Consider the following 26,585-nt stretch of genomic DNA (forward strand, 5'->3'; position numbering starts at 1 on the left):
CACTGCAGAGCTTAGCTGCTTATAGTTTATTATTTTCTTTCTCTATAAAAGCCATAGCTCCCAACTGTCCCTGATTTCGAGGGACTGTCCCTGATTTGGAGCAATGTCCCTCTGTCCCTCATTCCTCTTCATTTGTCCCTCATTTTTGTCTGATCTATATAGATGTATATAAAATGCACTTTTTATTTTTCAAAAAGTGTTTCCCAGCACTAAACCTTTCATCTAAATTCTAAATTGCTGCATTTGTAAATGTTAAAAGCCAATATAAAGGAATAGTAAAGAAAAGTCCTTGTGGATTTAATTAACTTTTTTTTGGTTAATTCTTCTTTAAGGGGGTATGGCAGGGGGTGTGTCCTCTGGATGCACAATTGGCTATAGAATATAAAAATGATACATAGTTTTCCATTCCAAGTGTAGCACTAACCCCAAAGGAGCTGCTGGTTAGATCTGGGCTTACCGTTACCTTCTGTTCTCCTCACTTCACGTCTAGGGGTGTCCCGTGGTAGATGGCCCAGTAACTTGAGAGACTGACAACAGATCCACTTGAATGGATTTTATTTGCAAAACGTAGACAATGAACAGTCTCTTAAAATGGGATCAGAGGGTTGGAAAGGAAGTTCAGGTACTCTTAGTGTCAAAGTCAAATGTTGAAGAACTTGCTTACTTTGACTGCATCCAGAGAATAGCCATTTGCAACTGAATGTTCACTCAAGTTGGACAGTCCTTCTCTCACAAGGCCTAGCAGCCAACAAGGTGCTTACTCAGGAACAAGTCTCTGCCACAGATGTTGTTGTAGAACACGTAGGAAAATTAAACTTGAAGAACACTCGTAGGATACCTGGATCTTTCAGCCAGCTTGGCGATATAAACGAGACCGGATTCTCTTGGGTACTTCAGCCCTTCCAGGCTCTTACTAAGAAACCAACCCGTATGTGGTCTTCTTCTGAAGAGTCCTCCCCTGGAATGCTTGAAGTCACTGGGTCTCTCCCGGACCGGAGATGGCACCCAACCACCTCAGAATCCTCCTTTAGTTTCCTTGCCTCGGGCTAGCCAGCCCCGAGACATCAAGATCGGGTGGATCCGCACCCCAGGCCATAGCCTTCCTGGGGGCTGGTCAGGAGGACCAGAACCATGAAGTCAGTCCATCCTTCTGAACCGTAACCCCAAACCACGTGATGTCCGCATCTTAAATACCCTCTCCCAGAAAGCACAGCAAGAGCGGCACTCCCACTGGGCAGGCTCCGAGAGAGAGTAACTTAAGCACCTAACCAGACCATAGTTCCATGCCTGCCAGAAGAGACAGTGCCCCCCTGTGGTCAGGCGGAACATCTCATAGTCCAGTCAGACTGATGCTGAAGTCCAAATTTAGACAATTGTCCCCAAACCAAATTGCAGTTTAGGTATAACCTTAACTTTGAAAAACCGCATAGCGCGTGCTCTTCAGGAGCCGCCGCTACACAAGCATACACCATAAAAATGCCAAAAAGGACAGGAGTGGTTTCTTTGGTGTTTATCCAACTCCTGCTCCATTTTTCATTAACCCAGGCTCTGACACTTTCAGGTTCTGTGTATTAGGGAAGGTTTTAGGCTGACCAGGACACTTCAGGTAGACCGATCAGCATCTGATGTTGTGACACAGAGAAAAAACTGCCAGTCTTGAGACTGTGACTTCAGACAATGTAGACCAGGCTGCAGAGACATACGTGAATAGACAGGGCCATTATAAACTTGAAAGAACCTTGTCCTAATAACACGCTGTCATAGAAATAATACAAGGGCTCATAGTAATAACACGCTGTCATTGAGAACACCTCAGTTCAAGGTGTCACTCATAGAAATGTCTTTAATAGCACTGAGACATACAATAATAGATAGTTGGACAGGAGAACCTACAGTTCCGTTATGACATTTGAATCTAAAAGCCAGTGGGAAACGTGTACAGTGGTAAAGAGGAGTCACATATAATCCTTTTGCAGACTTTTCCATCGTCACCTTAGATAAATAAAAATTGAGATAAGGTTTGTGTTCCACATCACTAAGGGTTTGAGGCAAACCGTGAATATTTGAGGTTCAATTCAATTAATGCAGGAATTGGCCATAGGGAATTCTTTGTAACCATAAGGCATTTCTTGTCTATTTAACTGAGATTAGCTGTCTTAGAAGGTACAATGGGGGGGGGGGCTTGTGGATAAAGCAGCCCCCTCATTATAAAAGGGTGAAGTTACAACAGCTATAGTGACAGGGTGCTTTAACTATGATAGGGAAAGCATAGAAAGTGCTGCTGAGAAACTGCATAGCAAGAGATTAGTCTAGGACTTAAGTAGATGTAAACCCTGTAAGATGCCCATGCATTATACAATTTTCTTTTTTAATATCCTTTAGATTTTCCTGCAACCAGTAGTGGCCCGTGCATTAGGAGCACCTGGCACCAGCGTTGCCGCCCCCTCCAATCCATGCCTCCTAAGCAACATCTAGGCCGCAAGATTGTGGCTTTCAATGGGGAGGGGGAGGGGTTTAAGCACGTGATTACAGCCAGAGGCTCTAATAGGCTTCAAAAAAGGGGCTCGGGGTGCAGAGCACTGCACTCCGAGCCCACCCAGTTGTGTGACAATAGCGAATGAATATTCGCTATTGCCACACTGATCCTCTTACTGGTCAATCAGGAGGTAGGTCTTGATACCCATCACCTGATTGTCTGAAAGGACAGGCAATCCTATTGGACGCCTAGGAGGAGGGGAGGAGACACATACTGTGATGAAGGAGAGGATACAGGTGCTGCTGCCTGCCGCCCACCTCCCGCCACCTGCCACCTACATGGGGTAAGTGTCTACACGGAGCTCAGACTTGGCTTGGATGACAACCTGTAACAAGCTGCTGGCTGAGGGGCATTCAAAGGAGGGAGGGGCTAGGAACAGCAAAGAGGGACCCGAGAAGAGGAGGATCTGGGCTGCTCTGTGCAAAACCAACTGCACAGAGCAGGTAAGTATAACATGTTTGTTTGGGGTTTTTTTTCATTTTTTTTTAAAGCGATCCTTTACAATCACTTTAAAGTGCATGCAACAATGAAAATGATTGTGCCTGCGGGGTTGGGAGGAGGATGGGGCCTTGATGCACCTTTAAATTGTCGCATTTGCAGCATATACCCCATTTAACCACTTCCGGACCAGCCGCTGCAGTTTTACTGCAGCAGGTTGGCTCGGCTGGGCAAATCAAGGTTACCTTACGTCGCTTTTCCTTTTGCCCACTATGGGTGCACGTGCGCCCGCATTGTGTGCCCAGAGCCGATGTGAGTGTCCAGCGGGCGTGATGACCGCCAGGCACCTGCAATTGCTTGTGACAGATCGAGAATTGGGATCTGTGTGTGTAAAGAAACAAATCCCGGTTCTTTCAGGGGAGTAGAGACAGATCGTGTGTTCATACTAAGTATGAACACCGATCTCTCTCCCCTCCTAGATGGTCGTACCCCCCCCCTCCCCAGTTAGAACACGGTGAGGGAACACAGTTAACCCCTTGATCACCTCTAGTGTTAACCCCTTCCCTGCCAGTGACATTTACACAGTAATCAGTGCATTTTTATAGCACTGATCACTGTATAGTTGTCAGTGGTCCCAAAAATATGTCAAAAGTGTCCAATTTGTCCATCAAAATATCGCAGTCCCAATAAAAATGACAGATCGTCGCCATTACTAGTAAAAAAAAATAAAAAAATTAAAATGCCATAAATCTATCCCCTATTTTGTAGACACTATAACTTTTGCGCAAACCAACCAATATACGCTTATTTTTTTAACAAAAATATGTAGAAGAATACATATCGGCTCTTCTTTTGTTTATTTCGCAAAAAATAAAAACCGCAGAGATGATTAAATACCACCAAAAGAAAGCTCTATTTGTAGGAAAAAAATACATCAATTTTGTTTGGGTACATCGTAGCACGACCGCGTAATTGTCAGTTAAAGTGACGCAGTGCCGTATTGCAAAACATGGCCTGGTCACTGAGCAGCCAAATCTTCTGGGGCGGAAGTAGTTAAAATGACTTGCGGCTACAATTGTTGGTACCCAGCTACTAAAAAATAAAGAAGAAAATGGCGTAGGCTCCACCCAGTCTATACCAAGCCCCTTCGGTCTGGATTTTAAGGCCATGCCATTTTTTTTTTTAATGCCGTGGTGTCCCCCCCAAAATCCATACCAGGCACTTATCCAAGCATGCAGTCTGGCAGGTCAGGAAAAAGGGGGGACGAGTGAGCACCACCCCAAACCATACCAGGCCACATGCCCTCAACATGGGGGGGTGGGTGCTTTGAGGGACAAGGCCTCTTCCTGACAACCCCGGGCAGTGGTTGTTGGGGTCTACGGGTGGGGGGCTTATCAGAATCTGGAAGCCCCCTTTAACAAGGAGGTCCCCAGATCCCACCTCCCCCCATGTAAATGGGTATCGGGTACATCCATTCACCAATAAAGTGTCAAAAAGTAAGAAAAATAGTAGACAGTTTTTGATAAGCGCCCCCACCCTCAGACCCCGACAACCATAGCCCAGGGATTTCGGGAAGAGGCCCTTGCCATCAACATGGGGATAAGGTGCTTTTGGGTGGGAGGGTGGGGCAGGGGGTGTGGAGCACCCCCTGCCCCACAGTACTCACCCCCCTATGTTGAGGGCACGTGGCCTGGTATGGTTCGGGGCGAGGGGGCACTTACTCGCCCTCCCCTTTTTTCTGACCTGCCAGGCTGCATGCTTGGATAAGGGCCTGGTATGGACCGGGGGGGGGGACCCCATGCCATTTTTATCTTCATTTTTTAATAGCCAGGTGCCAGCAATTGTAACTGCTAGTCATTTTAAATGGGACTTTAGAAATGTCAGTTTTGCTGTAGCATGTTTTGTATATGCTACAAATGTGCCACTTTACAGGCACATTAAAGGGGCCCCCAGGCGCGATATTTAAAGGAATTTTAAATTTTCATTATTGCACTTTAAGCATCATTAAAATCACAGCTCCTGAAAAAAACAATCGTTTGTTTGTTTGTTTTTTTATACATTTCCCCCAGATCCTAGCCAGATCCCCATACTCCCTTTTATGGCCAATTACTTGCATACAATGCAATTCTTTTCTTACTGACACTTATTTTTTATTTAGCTGTCAGCAGGGAAACCCATTGACAGCTGATGACTCATGCTCAGCAGAATGGTTCGCCCATCTCTAGTCACGAAGGTAGAAAGATGCTCTGCATGTTAGAGAATTGGGGGGGGGGGGGGGGGGGGTGAGGGAAGGCAGGGGATTTTACCTTTTATCATCCTTTTTATCTTAATGCTGCTGCACAGCACAATGGCTAAGTGGTTAGCACTTCTGTCTAGCTAGCACTAGAGTCATTGGTTCAAATCCCAGTCACGCCAATACCTGCCTGGAGTTTGCATGTTCTCCCTGTGCCTGTGTGGGTTTCCTTTGGGTACTCTAGTTTCCTCCCACACTCCAAAGACATGCTAGTGGGTTAATTGACCCTACTATGTGTATGTATGAATGTGAGTTAGGGACCTTTAGATTGTAAGCTCCTTGAGGGCAGAGACTGATGTACAATATAGGTGCATAAAATTGACAATGCTATAAAACTATCTGTAATAACGTCCTGCAGCTTCAAAGGGGCCTTTTCACACTACTGACTTTGTTCATTGCAGTCAGCATCCATGAACAGATTCCCGCCGGAATTGAAACCGAACGGAACAAATGTCAGTTTTGCCTTCGTGGAGCTTAGCACATCTATGTCCAGTCATGTTGGAGCAAAAAAATGATGATTTTTACATGTAGGAGCAAAGTGTCAGAATTGGCCTGGGTAGCAAGTGGTAAACAGGGCATATTTCCTGATTGTTGTAGGTTGTTACTTTTTTTTTTTTTTACACAGGCCTTTTTTAAATGATGATCATATTGGAATTTGCCTGGACAATTTATTATCACTATCACCAGCTGTTATTTCAACTAGTTGCCACCCGCCCACCGTCAAATGACGGCAGGGCGGTGTGGATCTCGTTCTGCAATGTCATATGACGGCCTCCGTGTTGCTAGGCCATGGCGTAACCCCGATCTCTGTAAGGAGCCATGTCCGCGGCTCTTTAACCATGTGATCAGCTGTGTCCAATGACAGCTGATCACATGTAAACACGGAGATGACGGTAATCGGCTCTCCTTGCCTCACACTGACAGAGTGTATGGTAAGGAGAGCCAATCAGCGGCATCTCCACGCAGGGGGACATGTAGGAATGTAATCAAGGCACTGATCATTCGTGCCCTAATTACAATATAGCAATATAGTGTCACCAATCAGTGCCCACCATGCCCACCAATGCCAACAATCAGTGCCCAACAGTGGCAGCAATCAGTGCCCACCACTGCCCACAAGTGCCACCAATCAGTGCTCATTAATGATGCCAGTCAGTGCTGGCTATCAGTGCCACCTATAAGTGCTGCCCATCAATGCCCATCACTGCTGTTGATCAATGCCCATCAGTGCCCATCAGTACGCCTATCCGTGCCACGTATTAGTGCCCACCATTGCCACCTATTAGTGCCCATCAGTGCCACCTAACAGTGCCCATCAGTGCTGCCTATCAGTGCTCATTAGTGCCACATATTAGTGCCTCCTCATCATTGCCCATAAGTGCCACCTCATTAATGCCCGCCAGTTCAGCCTATCAGTGCCCAGCAGTGCCTCCTCATCAGCGCATATCAGTGAAGGCGAAAAATTACTTAGTTACAAAATTTACTTTTTTAGAAAAAAAGTAAAAAACATTATTTTCCCCAAATTTTTGGTCTTTTTTTGTAAAAAATAAAAAACCCAGCAGTGATTAAATACCACCAAAAGAAAGCTCTAATTGTGTGAAGAAAATGATAAAAAATGTGTTTGGGTACAGTGTAGCATGACCGTACAATTGTCACTGAAAGTGTGACAGCTCTGAAAGCTGAAAAATGGCCTGGGCAGGAAGGGGGTGTAAGTGCCTGGTAGGCAAGTGGTTAATGAATGCTAGCAACTGAAATAAAAACGTGATAGTTTCATGTTAAAGGATATATTAAAACCCAACATTTCATATTCATGATATGTGTTTGCTGTACCATGGACTTGATTGAGAAAGTATCCTGTTCTCTTTGTATTGCTTCCTTTGTGTGAAGTCCGTGGTGTTCCTGACAGTCCCTCTGCTTTCCTATTAAAAACTGACCACACTAGACAGAAGAGCACATCGGGGTCAGCTCTCTAGCTATACTGGGAACTCAGCCTGCTCTCCTACAGTTATTAGACTTGCCCTGACACATGCACACCCATTGTCTGGGGAGATCAGTGTGCTGCTGTTATTCCGCCTTGTGCACCTGAGAACAAAGGGAATGTGATCAAATGTGAATGTGCACAAATATGGTTTTCAAAAACATCAATAAATTGATTGCTAGCTCTTCAATTGTCAACACCTTGACTACTTTTCTTACTATTATCGGGGCCTTTTTTTTTTTTAGCTTGGAGTGATGACAGCACATAATGCAGTTGTTATAGTCAAATCAAAAAACCTCATTGTATCGTTTGAAAATAATTGTAAAAATACCATGTGCTCAAAGCACTGCACACCCTCACCCCAGATGCACTGCAACCCCCTGCTAGAGGGCCTTGAAAAAGTATTCATACCCCTTGACATTTTCCCAATTTTTTCATGGATTTTCATGGATTAAATGGATTTTATGTGATAGACCAACACAAAGTGGCACATAATCCTGAAGTGGAAAGAAAATGACAAATGGTTTTCAACATTTTTTACAAATAAATATGTGAAAAGTGTGGCGTGCATTTGTATTTAGCCCTCTTTGCTCTGATACCCCTAACTAAAATCTAGTGGAACCAATTTCTTTCAGAAGTCACCTAATTAGTAAATAGAGTCCACCTGTGTGTAATTTAAAGTGGAAGTAAACCCATTGATTTAAACAGTTTAAAAAAATATGCCGGGAATGCTAACTGCACATTGGCTGTGCTCTCAACCAAACTGTCAAACCACCCAATGGCTGGTGTCATAACGGATCACATGTGCCGCACTGTGGCAGCTGAAGATTAAACAGAGGCAAAGATGGCAGCTTCCATGGATGAAAACGATAGGGGAGTTTACTTCCACTTTAATCTCAGTATAAATACAGCTGTTCTGTGAAGCCCTCAGAGCTTTGTTAGATAAACTTAGTGAGCAAACAGCATCATGAAGACCAAGGAACACACCGGACAGGTCAAATATAAAGTTGTGGAGAAGTTTAAAGCAGGGTTAAGCTATGAAAAAAAAGTAGCCAAGGCTTTGATCATACTCTTTCCGAAAAATGAAAGAGTATGGCACAACTGCAAACCTACCAAGACATGGCCGTCCACCTAAACTGACAGGCTGGGCAAGGAGAGCATTAATCAGAGAAGCAGCCAAGAGTTACCCATGGTAACTGTGGAGGAGCTGCAAAGATCCACAGCTCAGGTGGGAGGATCTGTCCACAGGACAACTATTAGTCGTGCACTTCACAAATCTGGCCCTTATGGAAGAGTGGCAAGAAGAAAGCCATTGTTGAAAGAAAGCCATAAGAAGTCTAGTTTGCAGTTTGTGGGAAGCAATGTGGGGGACACAGCAAACATGTGGAAGAAGGTGCTCTGGTCAGATGAGACCAAAATTGAACTTTTTGGTTTAAAAGCAAAACGCTATGCGTAGCGGAAAACAAACACTTCATATCACTCTGAACACACCATCCCCACTGTGAAACATGGTGGTGGAAGCATAATGTTGTCAAGATTCTTTTCTTCAGCCGGGACAGAGAAGCTGGTCAGAGTTGATGGGAAGATGGATGGAGCCAAATACAGGGCATTTTTAGAAGAAAACCTGTTAGAGTCTGCAAAACACTTGAGACTGGGGAGGAGGTTCACCTTCCAGCAGGACAATGACCATAAACATACAGCCAGAGCTACAATGGAATGGTTTAGATCAGGGGTCAGCAACCAGTAGATTGCAGTCTGTGCTTGCTGACCCGCTATTTGAGAGCATCAAACCTGCAGCTTTCCTACATTCAGGGGTTTTGCTGTGCTTTTAGAAAGTGCACCGCACCTGCAGGATATAATAGAGGTCTATGACAAGCGCAAATGAGGTTTAAATCAGGTGGGGGGAGGCGTCACTATCCAACGGTGCCTGGTGATCTTTGAATTCTCCTATGTACTTCAGGTAGATCTCCATCTCATTAAGGTTTATCTATTTCTGGAATGTGGTGCTAACAAATGAATTGGCGTGCTCGTGTTCATAAGAACTTGTATATCTCTTTAAGGTTGCCTACCCCGGTTTAGATCAAAGCGTATTTATGTGTTAGAATGGCCCATTAAAAATTCAGACCTAGATCCAATTGAGAATCTGCGACGGGACTTGGAAATTGCTCTTCACAGATGCTCTCCATCCAATCTGACAGAGCTTGAGCTATGGCAAAGAATGGGAAAAATTTCACTCTCTAGATGTGCAAAGTTGGTCATACAAGTCATACGCAAAAAGACTTGACTATTGACTCAGGGGGGCTGACTACAAATGCATGCCACACTTTTCACATATTTATTTGTAAAAAAATTGGAAAAACCAATTGTTGCTTTCCTTCCACTTCACAATTATGTGCCACTTTGTGTTGGTCTATCATATAAAATCACAATAAAATATTTACGTTTTTGGTTATAACATGACAAAATGTGGAAAATTGCAAGGGGTATGAATACTTTTTCAAGGCAATGTATATCCCCATATAACATTTTCTTTTTCTATATCAGAGCTATAGCCCTTATGCCGGCCATACACGGTTTGAATTTCGAAAGAATTTTCTTTCGAAAATCGTATCTAAGAATTTTCGTATGAATTTCGCACCATTAGTGGGCTGCAGCAACAGCCGATTTTCGTGCGGAAATAAAATTTGAGGAATCGGACATGTTGGAAATTTTTAGAAAAATGAACGATTTTCTAATCAATGATGGGAGAATCGTGCGAGAAACGTAATAAGAAAAGAAAATGTACGGAGATAAAAGAAAATTTACGGAGAGAAAAGAAGATTCCCAGCCAAGAAAATTCTTTTCTGTAGCAACATGAGGTGAAATTGAAGGCTTGGTCGGCCGAATTTCGAAAATCAATGGTGGCATCATCGGATCACAAAAAAAACAAATTTTCTGATTTTGAAAAGAAAAGTCATTCGAAATTCGACAGTGTATGGCCTGCATTAGGCATAGTTTGGTAACAATTGGCCATCACCCGAACAGCATGTAAATGTGACCTGGTATAATAGACTAAAATGTGGAAACACGAACAAGGCAGGTAGTTTCTATACTAGAAATTCAAAAAACTGAAACAGGCCTTGTTTCATTTAAGCATTTTTCTTCCTGGCCCAGTATGTTCTAGTTATGCCTCTGTATATATCATTAATTACCTGTCCTAGACATAGGTGACCAATATGCCTTATGGTAATGCTATTAGCCCACTCCCGCGCTCCCTGGCCACATTCCCTGTGCAGCAGGTGTTAGGCTTCAGTTTTCGAGAGCAGCATATTATAGTAGACCTTTGAGGCTGTCTATTCATGGACCAAAACCTTGACTCCTGTTCTGGGTCCAATATTATCTAAAATAATCCCTGCTCAAAATTTCATGTGCCATCTGTTGTTTCTCGCTATTCATCTGAATGCTGTTCAGGCTACTTGGCAAGCAGGTGTACGAAAATATCTCTAGTCATTCATTCAGAATAATACCAGTGTATGTAATTAGGAACACTTCATTTATCTGGCATAAACAGCAAATTCCCTTGTACTCAGCAGCTTATCACAAACACCTGATTTATAACCAGATTTATCATTATAATACATTTAAACTCCTGCATACTGTATATACATCTACAAATGGATATATATATATATATATATATATATATATATATATATATATATATATATATATATATATATATATATATATATATATATATATATATATATAGGAAGTCACACACCAAGGCTTAATCACTTAGTCGGTAAGTGTACCAACATTGGGTTACATAGGATTTTCTTTATACTTAAATTAGAGTTCCACCCTAAAGTAGAACTTCCGTTCATCGGATTCCACCCCCCCCCCTCCGGTGCCACAATTGGCACCTTTCAGGGGGGAGGGGGGTGCAGATATCTGTATAATCCAGGTATCTGCGCCCACTTCCTGAAACAGCTAGCTGCAGATGCCCCCCCCCCCCCCATTGTGTTCTGGGAAACACACAGCTCCCAGAACACAATGGGGACCAGTGAAGATGCGCAGAGCGCTCGCGCATGCACAGTAGGAAACCAGGCAGTGAAGCCGCAACGCTTCACTTCCTGCTTCCCTGATAGAGGATGGCGGCCAAGAGATGAGCAATTTCTCGTCATCTGCTGCCAACGTCGTGGGCACCCTGGACAGGTAAGTGTCCATTTATTAAAAGTCAGCAGCTGCAGTATTTGGCCCTACTGTTTAAATTTTGCTAACAGAATGATCAGACTTCAGATATATTACATAATCAGAGTAGAGCAAACATGAGTTGTCAGCACAATCTCTAATGCCGCATACATACAACCGGACTTTCCGGCAGACTAGGTCCAACGGAATCATTACGATCGTGTGTGGGATAGTCTGATCATTTTTCTTTAAAAAAAAAATCAGACAGACCTAGAAATAGAACATGTTTAAAATCTGTCCGACGGACTCAATTCCTATCGGGAAAACCTTTCGTCTGTATGCTGGTCCAAAGGACCAAATACGACCCAAGGGCAGCTATTGGCTACTGGTTATTGAACTTCCTTTTCTAGTCCCGTCGTACGTCATCAAGTTCAAAACGAACGGACTTGGGCAAGTCCGTTCGTTCGGAAGTCCGTCATAACTCCGTCGAAAGTCTGTCGGGAAGACGGTTGGACCTTTTCTGCTGGAAAGTCCAGTGTGTGTACGCAGCATAAGTGAAGAGACTTGTAGTTTTCTCTGTGCTTCTAGCACAGGAAAAAAATGGATGAACATGGAGGGACAGGCTACTCATATAATGGCCAGGTGTATTAAGGTCAGATGCGTTGTAATAGCTTTGTCCAATGGTGGAACTACCAGGGTCACAAAGGTCGCACTTGCGACCGGGCACTGGTGTTCCACCACTGTGTGTGTGTGGGGGGGGGGGGTTCCAGGACTGTAAAAAGAGGGCCACTGCAGAACATGTGAAAAGGAACCACTGCGGGTCGGGACCATAAGGCTCTGTTTACACTACTGCGATCCCAGAGTCATACAAATTGCTTGCAACTTCCTTGCAACTTACTTGTGACTTTTTTGTGATTTAAGATTGCAGTCTGTGGCACTCAAATTGCACCAAAGTCACAGAAAAATAGCACAGGAACCTTCTTTTTTTTTGCTGCAACTTGAGTTGCATTGATTAACCGCTTTAGCCCCGGAAGATTTTACCCCATTCCTGATAAGAGCACGTTTTGCAATTTGGCTCTGTGTCACTTTAACTGACAATTGCGCGGTCGTGCGACGTTACACCAAAACAAAATTTACGTCCTTTTTTTCCCACAAATAGAGCTTTCTTTTGGTGGCATTTGATCACCTCTGCGGTTTTTATTTTTTGCGCTATAAACAAAAAAAGAGCGACAATATTGATAAAAAAAAGCAATATTTACTACTTTTTGCTATAATAAATATCCCCAAAAAATATTAAAAAAAAAAAAAAATTTTCCTCAGTTCAGGCCGATATGTATTCTTCTATGTATTTTTGGTAAAAAAAAAAAAATCGCAATGAGCCTATATTGATTGGCTTGTGCAAAAGTTATAGCGTCTACAAAATAGGGGACAGATTTATGGCATTTTTATTATAATTTTTTTTATTAATAATAGCGGCGATCTGCGATTTTTATCATAACTGCAACATTATGGCGGACACTTTTGACACTATTTTGGGACCATTGTCATTTATACAGCGATCAGTGCTATAAAAATGCACAGATTACTGTGTAAATGATACTGGCAGCAAAGGGATTAAACACTAGGGGGTGATCGAGGAGTTAAGTGTGTCCTATGGAGTGATTTTAACTGTAGCGGGGATGGGCTACCACTGACATGACAGCGATCACTGCTGCCGATGACAGGGAGCAGTAGATCTCTGTCATGTCACTAGGCAGAATGGGGAAATGCCTTGTTTACATAGGCATCTCCCCCGTTCTGCCGCTCCGTGACATGATCTTGGGACACTGGCGGACATCGAGTGCATGGGACCCACGGGCATGGTCACGCTGTACGTGGCAGGTGCGCATGCGCCCACTAGCCCCGCAAATTAAAGGGAACGTACAGGTACGCCCATTTGCCCACCGCTGCCATTGTGCCAACGTATATCCACGTGCGGCGGTCTGCAATTGGTTAAGAAGGTACCTATTGAAATGAATGTGTTTTGACTTGTCATGCGACTTTATGGGGGTGGCTGTGCATAGTATGCAATCAGTTTCTAGGTTTTATTGTCAAAGCTTAAATTAATGGCCTGAAGTTAGCAGCAATTACTATGCACAGCTTCACCAGATTCTATGTGCACCAGTTTTAGAAAATCTTCCCTTATGTGTCGCATGATAAGTAACAGCAGTGTGAACCTGGGCTTATAATGGGCCCCGCGACGGGAATAAAGGGCCCTCATGATCAGTGGGAAAGGCCTTGAGACCAAAGAAAAGGGCCCCAGGACTGATGGAAAGGACCCCGGTGGTCAGAGGGGCCCTTTATGGTTACTTGAACTGGGGCCCTCTAGGTTCTAGATACACCTCTGGCTAAATCATTGAATTTTCTCTTGCAGTCTCAGCCCCTGCCACATTGATCCTTACTAAAGCTATCAACTTTGCCTGGTGTTTATGTAGAGCCTTATTTAGTGGGTGCAAATCTGAAGGATCAAGATCAAATCTGAAGCATTAGATGGTGAAAGAAGATCATTTGTGTCACTGCCTTGATGCTTATATTAGAGTATTTTGGTAAATAAGGAAGCGCAAGGTGGGAAGAGGGTCTTTCAGCTAACCTATAAAAGTAAGGTGTACGGATTTTTAAGATGAAATCTGGGGACATTTTTTTTTTTACTAGTAATGGCAGCAATCAGTGACTCATAGCGACACTGCGATATTGCGGTGGACAAATCGGACACTAATGCCACGTACACACGACCGGTTTTCCCGTCGGAAAAAAACTCTGCTGAAACTGTCTTACCTAAACTCGATCACACCAAAGTCCGATCATCTAGAACACGGTGACGTGCAACACGTACGATGGACTAGAAAAAAGAAGTTCACCAGCCAGTAGCCAATAGCTTCCTTCTTGTACTTGCTTCGGAGCATGCGTCGTTTTTTGGAACAGCATACAGACAAGCGGTTTTCCCAATAGGAATTGGTTTCATTGGAAATATTTAAAACATGTTTTATTTCTAGGTCTGTCAGAATTTTCTAAAAAAAAGAAAAGTCAGATAAGGCATACACACGATTGGAATATCCGATGAAAAGATTCCATCAGACTTTTTCTGTCAGACATTCCGCTCATGTGTATGCGGCATTAGTGACACTTTTGACACTTTGTGGGAACCAGTGACACTAATACAGTGATCAGTGCTAACAATATGTACTGTCACTGTACTCATGACACTGGCTGGGAAGGGGATAACATCTAGGACAATAAATGGGTTAAATGTGTGCCTAACAAGTGTTTTCCACACTGACAGAATGGCGACCTGCCTTGTTTACATAGGCAGACCACTAGGCGAGTCCGCCGGATCCGCTGATTGGCTCTGATACCCAGAAATGCAGGATCACGTATATAAGTGATCCTGCGCAGTTGACCACCCTGTAGCAGTAAATCTGCTATCAGACGATCGGCAACTGGTTAAGATCATCAGCATTATGATAAATCACAGGCAGCAGGCACTCTATCATGGCTCTGGCTGCCTCTGTCACAGTGCATTACATAACATGGCTGCTGGGTGCTGATTTTGTGAACTTATGACCAATAAGTGCCCCCCACTGTCTGTGAGTTCTGATACCATCCATTATGCCAGAGAGACAGACACAGTGCAATGTAGTCTATTCACAGACACCCCCAAAGCACTCCTGTGTTGAAGTCTTGAAGGCACTGGCCTCAATCTCCGGGCCCCGGCTACTACTGGGTGGGGAGGGAGGAAAATGACTCTGCCGGGGAAGGCAAGGAGATAAGCAGGCAGGCGGCTGGCTGGGATTTGAGTCAAGGCAGAAGAACATGTGAGCGGAGCTGAATGGGCATGTGCCGAAAACTGAAGAAATAGTCCACCCGCTCTGACCAGCACATCATCATCAGAAAGGGACACAGATAATAGAAAAAATACACCCCCCTAAGCTAGTAAGAGTGGGGGTGTGTAATTCAGAATAATTTTTTTTTATTCTGCACTGACTGTCTTTGAGAATTGCCCCATCTCCTGTTGAAGTCAAATCTGGGGACAAAACCAGGGACAGAATTGGTCCGGGGACAGTGTCCTCAATCCGGGGACTGTCCCCTGAAACCGGGACATCTGGTCAACTTATATAAAGGGGACAGGGAGGTAAAAATGATATACGGGCAAATCTATAGAATAATGCTCTTAAATCTGTAACAATAAATTACAACATACTGTATAAAGTTGAAATCAGGCTTGCAATGGTATTGCCTGCTCTGTAAGCTGATAAGATAAAGGGAAAGGGTTTACAGGGAAGAGAGGGCCCAAGAAAGACATCATCATTGTAGTGATGTTCACTAGTAATCTAAAGAGCAGGTATTCGGTGGGGCAGTGGCACAAAGTGTACAGAAGGATCTGAAATGAGTATTTTCAGCCTCCTAATGCTATTAAAGTGGTAGTAAAGCCGGCTTTGTTATTGTTATCTCCAGGTAAGTCTTATTATAGGCAAAATGGTAAAATGAAGATCTTCTAAACGTGTGCCCTGCATGCAGCTGCTGATGTCACCGGTGCATCCGCTCTGAAGGTCCGGCATACCGCGCTGGATCTTCATAGCGTCCTGCCAGAAACCAAGGGTTCTGTGCACAGGAGTGACATCATCGCACAGTGCCAGAGCCTGCAAACCCAGAAGAAAGGCCGGGGAAGATGTCAGCCCTCTCAGCGGTGACTGGGTGCCACTGGAAGGGCGTTGTTCTAAGGTAAGTATTTCATAATGTGCTAGAATGCGATGCATACTAGCATTTTATGGTGTTGTTTTACAGGTGTTTGTTTTTTGGGGGGGATTTTCTGCAGCAGTTTACTACTGCTTTAAGCCAAAAGACACTTACAGTGCCCTGCGAAAGTATTCGGCCCCCTTGAACTTTTCAACCTTTTGCCACATTTCAGGCTTCAAACATAAAGATATAAAATTTTTATTTTTTGTGAAGAATCACCAACAAGTGGGACATAATTGTGAAGTGGAACGAAATCTATTGGATAATTTAAACTTTTTTAGCAAATAAAAAAACTGAAAAGTGGTGCGTGCAAAATTATTCGGCCCCTTTACTTCCAGTGCAGCAAACTCACTCCAGAAGTTCAGCGAGGATCTCTGAATGATCCAATGTTGTCCTAAATGACTGATGGTGATAAATAGAATCCACCTGTGTGTAATCAAGTCTCTGTATAAATGCACCTGCTCTGTGATAGTCTCAGGGTTCTGTTGAAGACCAAGGAACACACCAGGCAGGTCCGTAATACTGTTGTGGAGAAGTTTAAAGCTGGATTTGGATACAAAAAGATTTCCCAAGCTTTAAACATCCCAAGGAGCACTGTGCAAGCGATCATTTTGAATTGGAAGGAGTATCAGACCACTGCAAATCTACCAAGACCTGGCCGTCACTCTAAACTTTCAGCTCAGACAAGGAGAAGACTGATCAGAGATGCAGCCAAGAGGCCCATGATCACCCTGGATGAACTGCAGAGAACTACAGCTGAGGTGGGAGAGTCTGTCCATAGGACAACAATCACTGCACAAATCTGGCCTTTATGGAAGAGTGGCAAGAAGAAAGTCATTTCTCAAAGATATCCATAAAAAGTCTCGTCTAAAGTTTGCCACAAGCCACCTGGGAGACACACCAAACATGTGGAAGAAGGTGCTCTGGTCAGATGAAACCAAAATCCAACTTTTTGCCCACAATGCAAAACGATATGTTTGGCGTAAAAGAAACACAGCTCATCACCCTCAACACACCATCCCCACTGTCAAACATGGTGGTGGCAGCATCATGGTTTGGGCCTGCTTTTCTTCAGCAGGGACAGGGAAGATGGTTAAAATTGAGGGGAAGATGGATGCAGCCAAATACAGGACCATTCTGGATGAAAACCTGTTGGAGTCTGCAAAAGACCTGAAACTGGGACGGAGATTTATCTTCCAACAAGACAATGACCCCAAACATACAGCAAAATCTACAAAGGAATGGTTCACAAATAAATGTATCCAGGTGTTAGAATGGCCAAGTCAATGTCCAGACCTGAATCCAATCGAGAATCTGTAGAAGGAGCTGAAAACTGCTGTTTTGCTCTCCATCCAACCTCACTGAGCTCGAGCTGTTTTGCAAGGAAGAATGGGCAAGAATTTCAGTCTCTCGATGTGCAAAACTGATAGAAAGATACCCCAAGCGGCTTGCAGCTGTAATCGCAGCAAAAGGTGGCTCTACAAAGTATTAACGCAAGGGGGCCGAATAATTTTGCACGCCCCACTTTTCATTTTTTTATTAGTTAAAAAAGTTTCAAAAATCCAATAGATTTCGTTCCACTTCACAATTGTGTCCCACTTGTTGGTGATTCTTCACAAAAAATAAACATTTTATATCTTTATGTTTGAAGCCTGAAATGTGGCAAAAGGTTGAAAAGTTCAAGGGGGCTGAATACTTTCGCAAGGCACTGTACATGAAGTAAGTGTAAGTCTAAGGCTGGATTCATACCAGTGTTCATTTTGGCAGAAAATTTCAATTTAGTTTTAGTCTTAGTCTAAGGACTAAAATGGCATTTTAGTTTTAGTCCCATTTTAGTCTTATGCAATTGTTTTAGTTTTAGTCGTATTTAGTCGGCTAAATCTCCAGTACGTTTTAGTCGACTAAAATCTCCAGTATATTTTAGTCGTCTAAAATCTAATGGGTGTCATTCACTTGTAATGCATTAGTTAAAGTGGCTGTAAACCCTTACAAACCACTTTGACCTACAGGTAAGCCTAGATTAAGGCTTACCTGTAGGTCCAAGAAATATCTCCTAAACCTATACGGTTTAGGAGATATTTACAAAAAGACAGCAAAGACAGTGGCGCGCAGGCGCACTGGGCAGGCCGCAGATAGCGGCGATATGCCACTCGTGTCGGCTCCCGTGCGCATGCGAGGGAGTGACGTCATCGCAGCTCCGGCGAATCACAGCGGCAAAGAGGAAGGCGGAGGACCGCTTCGGGGGCTTTGTTCTCGGGTAAGTTATTCATAATGAGCTAGTATGCTATGCATAGTAGTTCATTATGCCTTTGCCCTACAGGGTGTGTTTTCTTTTTTATTTCTTTTTTCCCTTTACTTCCTCTTTAATAATTCTCTACAATTTGCAAACTCATTATTTTGAAGTAAAATAAAAATCGAACATGTTATTTATTTTTTACATTGAGGTATGAACATGCACTACAGACCAGTGTTAATTTTGAAGTAAAATTTCAATTTAGTTTTAGTCTTAGGCCGCGTACACACGGGCGGACTGTTCGCCCAACCTTGTCCGCTGAACAGTGTTTGGGCGGACAGTCCGCTCGTGTGTGGGCTTTCAGCGGACAGTTTCAGCGGACAGTTGGACGGACAAAGTCTTTCGGAAATTCCGAAAAACTGTCCGCTGAAACTGTGTTTGAGCGAACAGTCCGCCCGTGTGTGGGCCTGTCCGCTGTACTTTCGAAATGAGCGGACTGTTCCCGCTCGGAAAGTCCGCCCATTTCGAGCGCGTGTACAGGTAGGCGGGGCCCGCGAGGGAGACGTCGCGGGCTCCGCCGCCTGGAATGGGCTTAAAGGGGAACCCCAACGCCGAAAAAAATCGGCGTGGGGGTTCCCCCCAAGTCCACACCAGACCCTTGTCCGAGCACGCTACCCGGCCGGCCAGGAAAGGGGGGCGAGCGAGCGCGCCCCCCCTCCTTAGCCGTACCAGGCCGCGTGCCCTCAACATGGGGGGGTGCCTTGGGGAAGGGGGGGCCGCGCGGCCCCCCCACCCCAAAGCACCTTGTCCCCATGTTGATGAGGACAAGGGCCTCTTCCCGACAACCCTGGCCGTTGGTTGTCGGGGTCTGCGGGCGGGGGGCTTATCGGAATCCGGGAGCCCCCTTTAAGAAGGGGGCCCCCGGATACCGGCCCCCCACCCTATGTGAATGAGTATGGGGTACAATGTACCCCTACCCATTCACCTGTGGAATAAAGTACAAAAAAAAACACAACACATGGAAAAAGTATTTTATTGCACAGCTCCGGGGGTCTTCCGTCTTCGGGGGTCTTCTCGCCGGACTCCTCCGCTATGTGTGTGTAGCTCTTTTACTAGCGGAGGAGTCCGGCTTTCTTCCTCCCCGCCGCCGGCCTCTTCTCCCGACTTCGGGGGTCTTGTCCCCCTCTTCGGTTCTTCTGCCGGGCCACCGCGCCTGGTCCGGTGGCCCGGTCTTCTGTCGCCGTCTTCCGTTCTTCTGTCGCCGCCTTCGGTTCTTCTGCCGGGCCACCGCGCCTTCTTGTAGCTCTTTTACAGGCGGTGGCCCGGTCTTCTGTCGCCGTCGCCGCCGCCGCCTTCCGTTCTTGTTCTTCTTCTTGTTCTTCTTCTTCTTCTCCTGGAGATGTTGACTCGACGAGCTCTCCGGCCGGAATGCCAGAGCCGCGCTGTGCGGTCACTTATATAGTGACAATGGGGCGGTGTCACATGGTATATGTCACATGGGTTGGTCACATGGGTTGATGTCACATGGGGACTATGACATCGTAAGGGGGCGGGGTCACCATGTGACCAACCCATGTGACATATACCATGTGACACCGCCCCATTGTCACTATATAAGTGACCGCACAGCGCGGCTCTGGCATTCCGGCCGGAGAGATCGTCGAGTCAACATCTCCAGGAGAAGAACAAGAAGAAGAACAAGAAGAACAAGAACGGAAGGCGGCGGCGGCGGCGACGACAGCGGCGACAGAAGACCGGGCCACCGCCTGTAAAAGAGCTACAAGAAGGCGCGGTGGCCCGGCAGAAGAACCGAAGGCGGCGACAGAAGAACGGAAGACGGCGACAGAAGACCGGGCCACCGGACCAGGCGCGGTGGCCCGGCAGAAGAACCGAAGAGGGGGACAAGACCCCCGAAGTCGGGAGAAGAGGCCGGCGGCGGGGAGGAAGAAAGCCGGACTCCTCCGCTAGTAAAAGAGCTACACACACATAGCGGAGGAGTCCGGCGAGAAGACCCCCGAAGACGGAAGACCCCCGGAGCTGTGCAATAAAATACTTTTTCCATGTGTTGTGTTTTTTTTTGTACTTTATTCCACAGGTGAATGGGTAGGGGTACATTGTACCCCATACTCATTCACATAGGGTGGGGGGCCGGTATCCGGGGGCCCCCTTCTTAAAGGGGGCTCCCGGATTCCGATAAGCCCCCCGCCCGCAGACCCCGACAACCAACGGCCAGGGTTGTCGGGAAGAGGCCCTTGTCCTCATCAACATGGGGACAAGGTGCTTTGGGGTGGGGGGGCCGCGCGGCCCCCCCTTCCCCAAGGCACCCCCCCATGTTGAGGGCACGCGGCCTGGTACGGCTCAGGAGGGGGGGCGCGCTCGCTCGCCCCCCTTTCCTGGCCGGCCGGGTAGCGTGCTCGGACAAGGGTCTGGTGTGGACTTGGGGGGAACCCCCACGCCGATTTTTTTCGGCGTTGGGGTTCCCCTTTAAGCCCATTCCAGGCGGCGGAGCCCGCGACGTCTTCTTCGCGGGCCCCGCCTACCTGTACACGCGCTCGAAATGGGCGGATTTGCCTCCTCCTTACGTGGGCGAGTCCGTTCATTTCAAAAGTTGAGCGAACTGTTTGCCCAACCTTGTTCGTCAAACAGTCCGCTCGTGTGTGGGCAAGTCCGCTCATGCAAATTTTGAGCGGACTGTTTGCCCAAACTGTTTGACGAACAAGGTTGGGCAAACAGTCCGCGCGTGTGTACGCGGCCTTAGTCTTTTGACTAAAATGGCATTTTAGTTTTTTAGTCATTTCAGTTGTTTTAGTCATATTTTAGCCGACTAAAATAATATTCATTTGGTCGACTAAAATGCTTTAGTCGTTTTAGTCGAAGAAATTAACATCGATTCACACCTATGCATTTTTAGTGCTTTTTTAGAACATGTTCCATAGGAAACCATGGTAAATGGACTGTAATACAAATATGCAAAATGCAAAAAGCACTAAAAATGCATAGTTGTGAATCCAGCCTTACAAGACACTCCATGAAGTTTTGTAGTTAGGGCCATGTATTTTATCTCTGTGTCTAAGTACATTTTACCTAAAGCCTATAGAATTCTAATTGTGACTTGCGACTGATAATGGTAGGAAGGTCTTATGATTCATTAACATTTGCTCCATTTTGAAACATCCAACACTAAATGGTTAGGTGATACATGAGGATGTTTTATGTAAAAAAAATGCCTTGAGATCATATTTCTATTGAAGCTTGAAAGTTAGGTTGGCTTTCTTGTGTTTTCATACAGCCACAGAAACCTTTGGTGATTTTGATGTTCTTATAACCAACAGTTAATGAATAATAATTTTATTATTTAAGGAATTGGCTAATACTTATTCTTACAATATTGGTTTTCTTTGCAGGTGCATCATCATGACAGTAACAATATGGGTATACTCTTCACTGATATCCTTCCTCCCTGTCATGCAAGGCTGGAATGAGATCCCTGGGATTGACTTTGACAATGCAAAGGAGTGCATCTTCGTGACCAACTGGACCTTTGCCATCGTCGCCTCCTCCTTGGCCTTCTACATTCCCTTCATGATCATGTGCAGCATGTATTTCTTTATCTACAGAGCTTCCAGGTTAAAAGCCACCCGTATTGTGTCTCAGACACTGGACCTCCATTACCACCCAAATAGCAAGCGCCAAAATAACTTGCAACTGGAGAATAAAGCCACTAGGACCATGAGTATAATTATCTCAGTATTTGTCATGTGCTGGCTACCATACTTTGTCCTGAATGTTTGGATTGCGGCAAAGGGCAGCAGTTCCACCAGCACAGTTCTGGTGAATGCCTTTAAGTACATTACATGGCTGGGCTATTGTAATTCCACCATCAACCCCATGTTGTACGCTTTCCTCAATCGTGACTTCCAGAGAGCCCTCAAAAAGCTACTTATTTGTAGACGTTGGAGGTCTCAGGTGGACATCGGAGATGACATGGTCTCCATAGTAACCTTTTCTAAAACTGCTCAAGATCCAGAATACAACATTAAGTTGCCAATATCTAACTGTGTCCTGAAGAACAAACAAGCCATTAAATGCCCTCCTACAGCACAGTGCTAACCATATAACTTCAGTTCTTGTTTTTTTTTATACTTGCGATGTTTCTCTTCTTGGACTAAACCAGGTGATTGTCCCTTGGTAAGAGTTGCGAGTTGAAATATGGACTCCTAAGAGCCAGATACTATGGGTGGTAAAAAAAAACGATAATTTTTACTTCTGTTTAAAACATTTTATGGTTTTTCAGAAACTAAACAGTAATAATACAAATGCAATACATACAGTAAATGGCTAAAGTATGTGGACACCACTCAAAATTTTTGAGGTCTGGTGTTTCCTGTGGAAGGCACAGTTATTGCTAAAGCATACACAGGCATTTTAGATGACTGTACTATTTCAATGTTGTAGCAACAGTTTGGTAAGACCATTTTCTATTCTAGCATGATTGTGCCCATGTCCACAAAGGGCAGTCTCATAAAGACAAGGCTTTGAGGGGTTTTGTGTGGAGAAAATTAAGGGAGATACACAGAGCCCTAACTTTAACCCTCCTGAACTTCTTTAGGATGAACTTGAATGCCAACATTGATAGCTGATTCCCTAAATACTGTTTTGTCTGCAGAAATCCTCATAAATTCAAAAATCTTCTGGAAATTCTTCCCAGATAAGTGGGGGCTGTTATAACTGCAGAGGTCTGCAAACTTAAAAGAGAAGTATGGGCTTCTTTTATATTCACCTAGATTAATCTGATGCTGCATCTGTTCCCCGCTGGCACTAAGACTGAAAATAGAGTGATCAAACACTGCTGATCGCTCAGTTCTCAGACTTCAGGGAGCAGAGAGCCATTGACTGTCAGTCACTGGTTCTCTGCTCTGCCCCTCAATTGCTTACTAGAGCTCTGAGCTGTGGAGCGGGCGGGAGTGGCTGGCTCAGTCTCTCAGTGGATGCCAGTCCAGGCATCTGGGTGGCTTTTGACTGCAAAGTCAGGATCTTTCCTGAGCCTGGCTCGGCTGAGTGACGTTAGCAGACAGCGGACTGTAGCTCGCTGTTGGCTGAAAAGGGGTCACAGGAGTGTAGAACAAACTGCGCCCCTGTGATCCCCAGAAGAAATATAGCCAAAATAGCCTTGGCTATATTTCTCCTTTAATATAAATACCCTTAGTATGGAATTGAATGTCAAGCTGGCCCATGTATGATGATCGGGTGTCCACAAAACTTTAACCATATAGTGTATTTGTCTACATGATCATTCAGTAGCGACTTGTAGTTTGTTTTATTACAGGTTCCACACCGTATACAGTGCCTTGAAAAGGTATCCATACCCCTTGAAATTTTCCACATTTTGTAATGTTACAACCAAAAACGTAAATGTATTTTATTAAGATTTTATGTGATAGAATGAAAGTGGCACATAATTGTGAAGTGGAAGGAAAATGATAAATGGCTTTCACATTTTTTTACAAATAGATTTATGAAAAGCGTGCATTTGTTATCAGGCCCCTGTACTCCGATAACCTTAACTAAAATCTAGTGGAACCAAAAGGCCTTCAGAAGTCATCTAATTAGTAAATAGAGTTCACCTGTGTGTAACTTAATTTCAACATAAATACAGCTGCTCTTTGCAGCCCTCTGAGGTTTGTTAGAAAACCTTAATGAACAAACAGTATAATGAAGGCCAAGGAACACACCAGACAGGTCAGGGATAAAGTTGGTGAGAAGTTTAAAGCAGGGTTAGGTTATAAAAGAATATCCCAAGCATTGAACATCTTATGGAGCACTGTTCAATCCATCATCCAAAAATGGAAAGAGTATGGCACAACTGCAAACCTACCAAGACATGGCCGTCCACCTAAACTGACAGGCCGGACAAGGAGAGCATTATTTAGAGAAGCAGCCAAGAGGTCCATGGTAACTCTGGTGGAGCTGCAGATATCCACAGCTCAGATGGGAGAATCTGTCCACAGGACTACTATTAGTCGTGCACTCCACAAATCTAGCTTTTATTGAAGAGTGGCAAAAATAAGGCCATAAGAAGTCCTATTTGCAGTTCACAAGAAGCCATGTGGGGAATAGAGCAAACATGAGGAAGAAGGTGTTCTGGTCAGATGAGACAAAAATGTAACTTTTTGGCCTAAAAGCAAAATGCTATGTGTGGCGGAAAACTAACACATCACCCTGAACACCACCGTGAAACATGGTGATGGCAGCATCATGTTGTGGGGATTCTTTTCTTTAGCAGGGATAGGTAAGCTGGTCAGAGTTAAAGGGAAGATGTATAGAGCCAAATACAGGGCAATCTTAGAAGAAAACTTGTTAGAGTCTGAAAAAGACTTGAGACTGGGGCAGAGGTTCACTTTCCAGCAGCACAATGACCCTAAACATACATCCAGAGCTACAATGGAACAGTTTCGATCAAAGCATATTCATGTGTTAGAATGGCCCAGTCAAAGTCCAGACCTAAATCCAATTGAGAATCTGCAGCAAGATTTAAAAATTGCTTTTCACAGACACTCTCCATCCAATCTGACAGAGCTTGAGCTATTTTACAAAAAGGAATGGGCAAAAATTCCACTCTCTAGATGTGCAAAGCTGGTAAAAACATGCCAAAAAAAGACTTGCAGCTTTAATTGCAGTGAAAGGTGAAGCTACAAAGTATTTACTCAGGGGGGCTGAATACAAATGCACACCACACTTTTCACGTATTTATTTGTAAAAAATGTTGAAAACCATTTACCGTATATACTCGAGTATAGGCCGACCCGAATATAAGCCGAGGCCCCCAATTTACCCCCAAAAAAACTGGCAAACTTATTGACTCGTGTATAAGCCGAGGGTGAGACATGCCTGTCCATCCCTGTGTGTGTGTCCGTCCATCCCTGTGTGTCCGTCCATCCCTGTGTGTCCGTCCATCCCTGTGTGTCCGTCCATCCATCCCTGTGTGTGTGTGTGTCCATCCATCCATCCATCCCTGTGTGTGTGTGTCTCCATCCATCCATCCATCCATCCCTGTGTGTGTGTGTCTCCATCCATCCATCCATCCATCCCTGTGTGTGTGTGTCTCCATCCATCCATCCATCCCTGTGTGTGTGTGTATCCATCCATCCATCCATCCGTGTGTGTGTGTCTCCATCCGTGTGTGTGTGTGTGTGTGTGTGTGTGTGTGTGTGTGTGTGTGTGTGTGTGTGTGTGTGTGTGTGTGTCCAGCCTACCTGTGTCCCGAGCCTTTGTCCCGAGCCTCCGTCCCGTGTCGTGCCTTGCCTTCGTCCCGTCCCGTCCCGTCCTGTCCCGTGCCGTGCGTTGCGTTGCCTTGCCTCCGTCCCGTGCCCTCTTCGTCGGCGGCCATTGTAAAATTCAAAAGCCGCGCCTCCTCCTTCGCCTGTGATAGGCGGAACACTGAATTTCCCAGCAGCCTGTGTTCCGCCTATCACGGACGTCGTATCATCCTCGTCCGTAGTACGAGGATGAGCGGATGCCCGTGATAGGCGGAACACAGGCTGTTGGGAAATTCAGTGTTCCGCCTATCACAGGCGAAGGCGGAGCCGGAGGCGCGGCTTTTGAATCAGAATGGCCGCTGTCTGTCTGCTCGACACGCTGATCGAGCGGGCAGACAGCGATGACTCGAGTATAAGCCGAGGGGGGCACTTTCAGCCTCAAAAAAGAGGCTGAAAATCTCGGCTTATACTCGAGTATATACGGTATCATTTTCCTTCCACTTTACAATTATGTGCCACTTTGTGTTGGTCTATCACATAAAATCCCAATAAAATACATTTATGTTTTTGGTTGTAACATGGCAAAATTTGGAAAATTTCAACGGGTATGAATACTTATTCAAGGCACTGAACATTTGGTCATTTCCATGTTACTTTTAAATTTAGTACTCATTTCTCTTCAGAACTAAATGTTGCCAACTTTTTCTCTAACAGAAAGTATACTTATTCAAAAGCTGAAAATTGCTGAAATTTTGCTGTTCTATTGTATAACTGCTATTTTTCATGAGTTTGGCACAGATTATTTACTTTGAACAACGATCTTGAATAATCTGACTGTATTGCAATAACCAGAAAAAGAAAGCTGTTATTATTGTATTTATAAATGGAAAGAATTTTTTTTTTAA

General features: G+C 44.8%; 1 protein-coding gene across 1 annotated transcript in view; it reads left to right on the forward strand.

Annotated features, from left to right (window-relative positions):
- Positions 1-23,801, forward strand: part of LOC143975534 (histamine H2 receptor-like) — a 210,536-nt gene extending 186,735 nt beyond the window's left edge. The window contains exon 4 of the mRNA XM_077477995.1: positions 21,829-23,801. Coding sequence (XP_077334121.1) covers positions 21,829-22,534 — 706 coding nt within the window. The 3' untranslated portion in view covers positions 22,535-23,801. The remainder of the gene's footprint in view (positions 1-21,828) is intronic.
- Positions 23,802-26,585: the final 2,784 nt, after the last annotated feature.

This window comes from Lithobates pipiens, unplaced genomic scaffold (assembly GCF_037356315.1).
Source record: "Lithobates pipiens isolate NorthernLeopardFrog02 unplaced genomic scaffold, aLitPip1_a1.2 Scaffold_13, whole genome shotgun sequence".
NCBI classification, from domain to species: domain Eukaryota; kingdom Metazoa; phylum Chordata; class Amphibia; order Anura; family Ranidae; genus Lithobates; species Lithobates pipiens.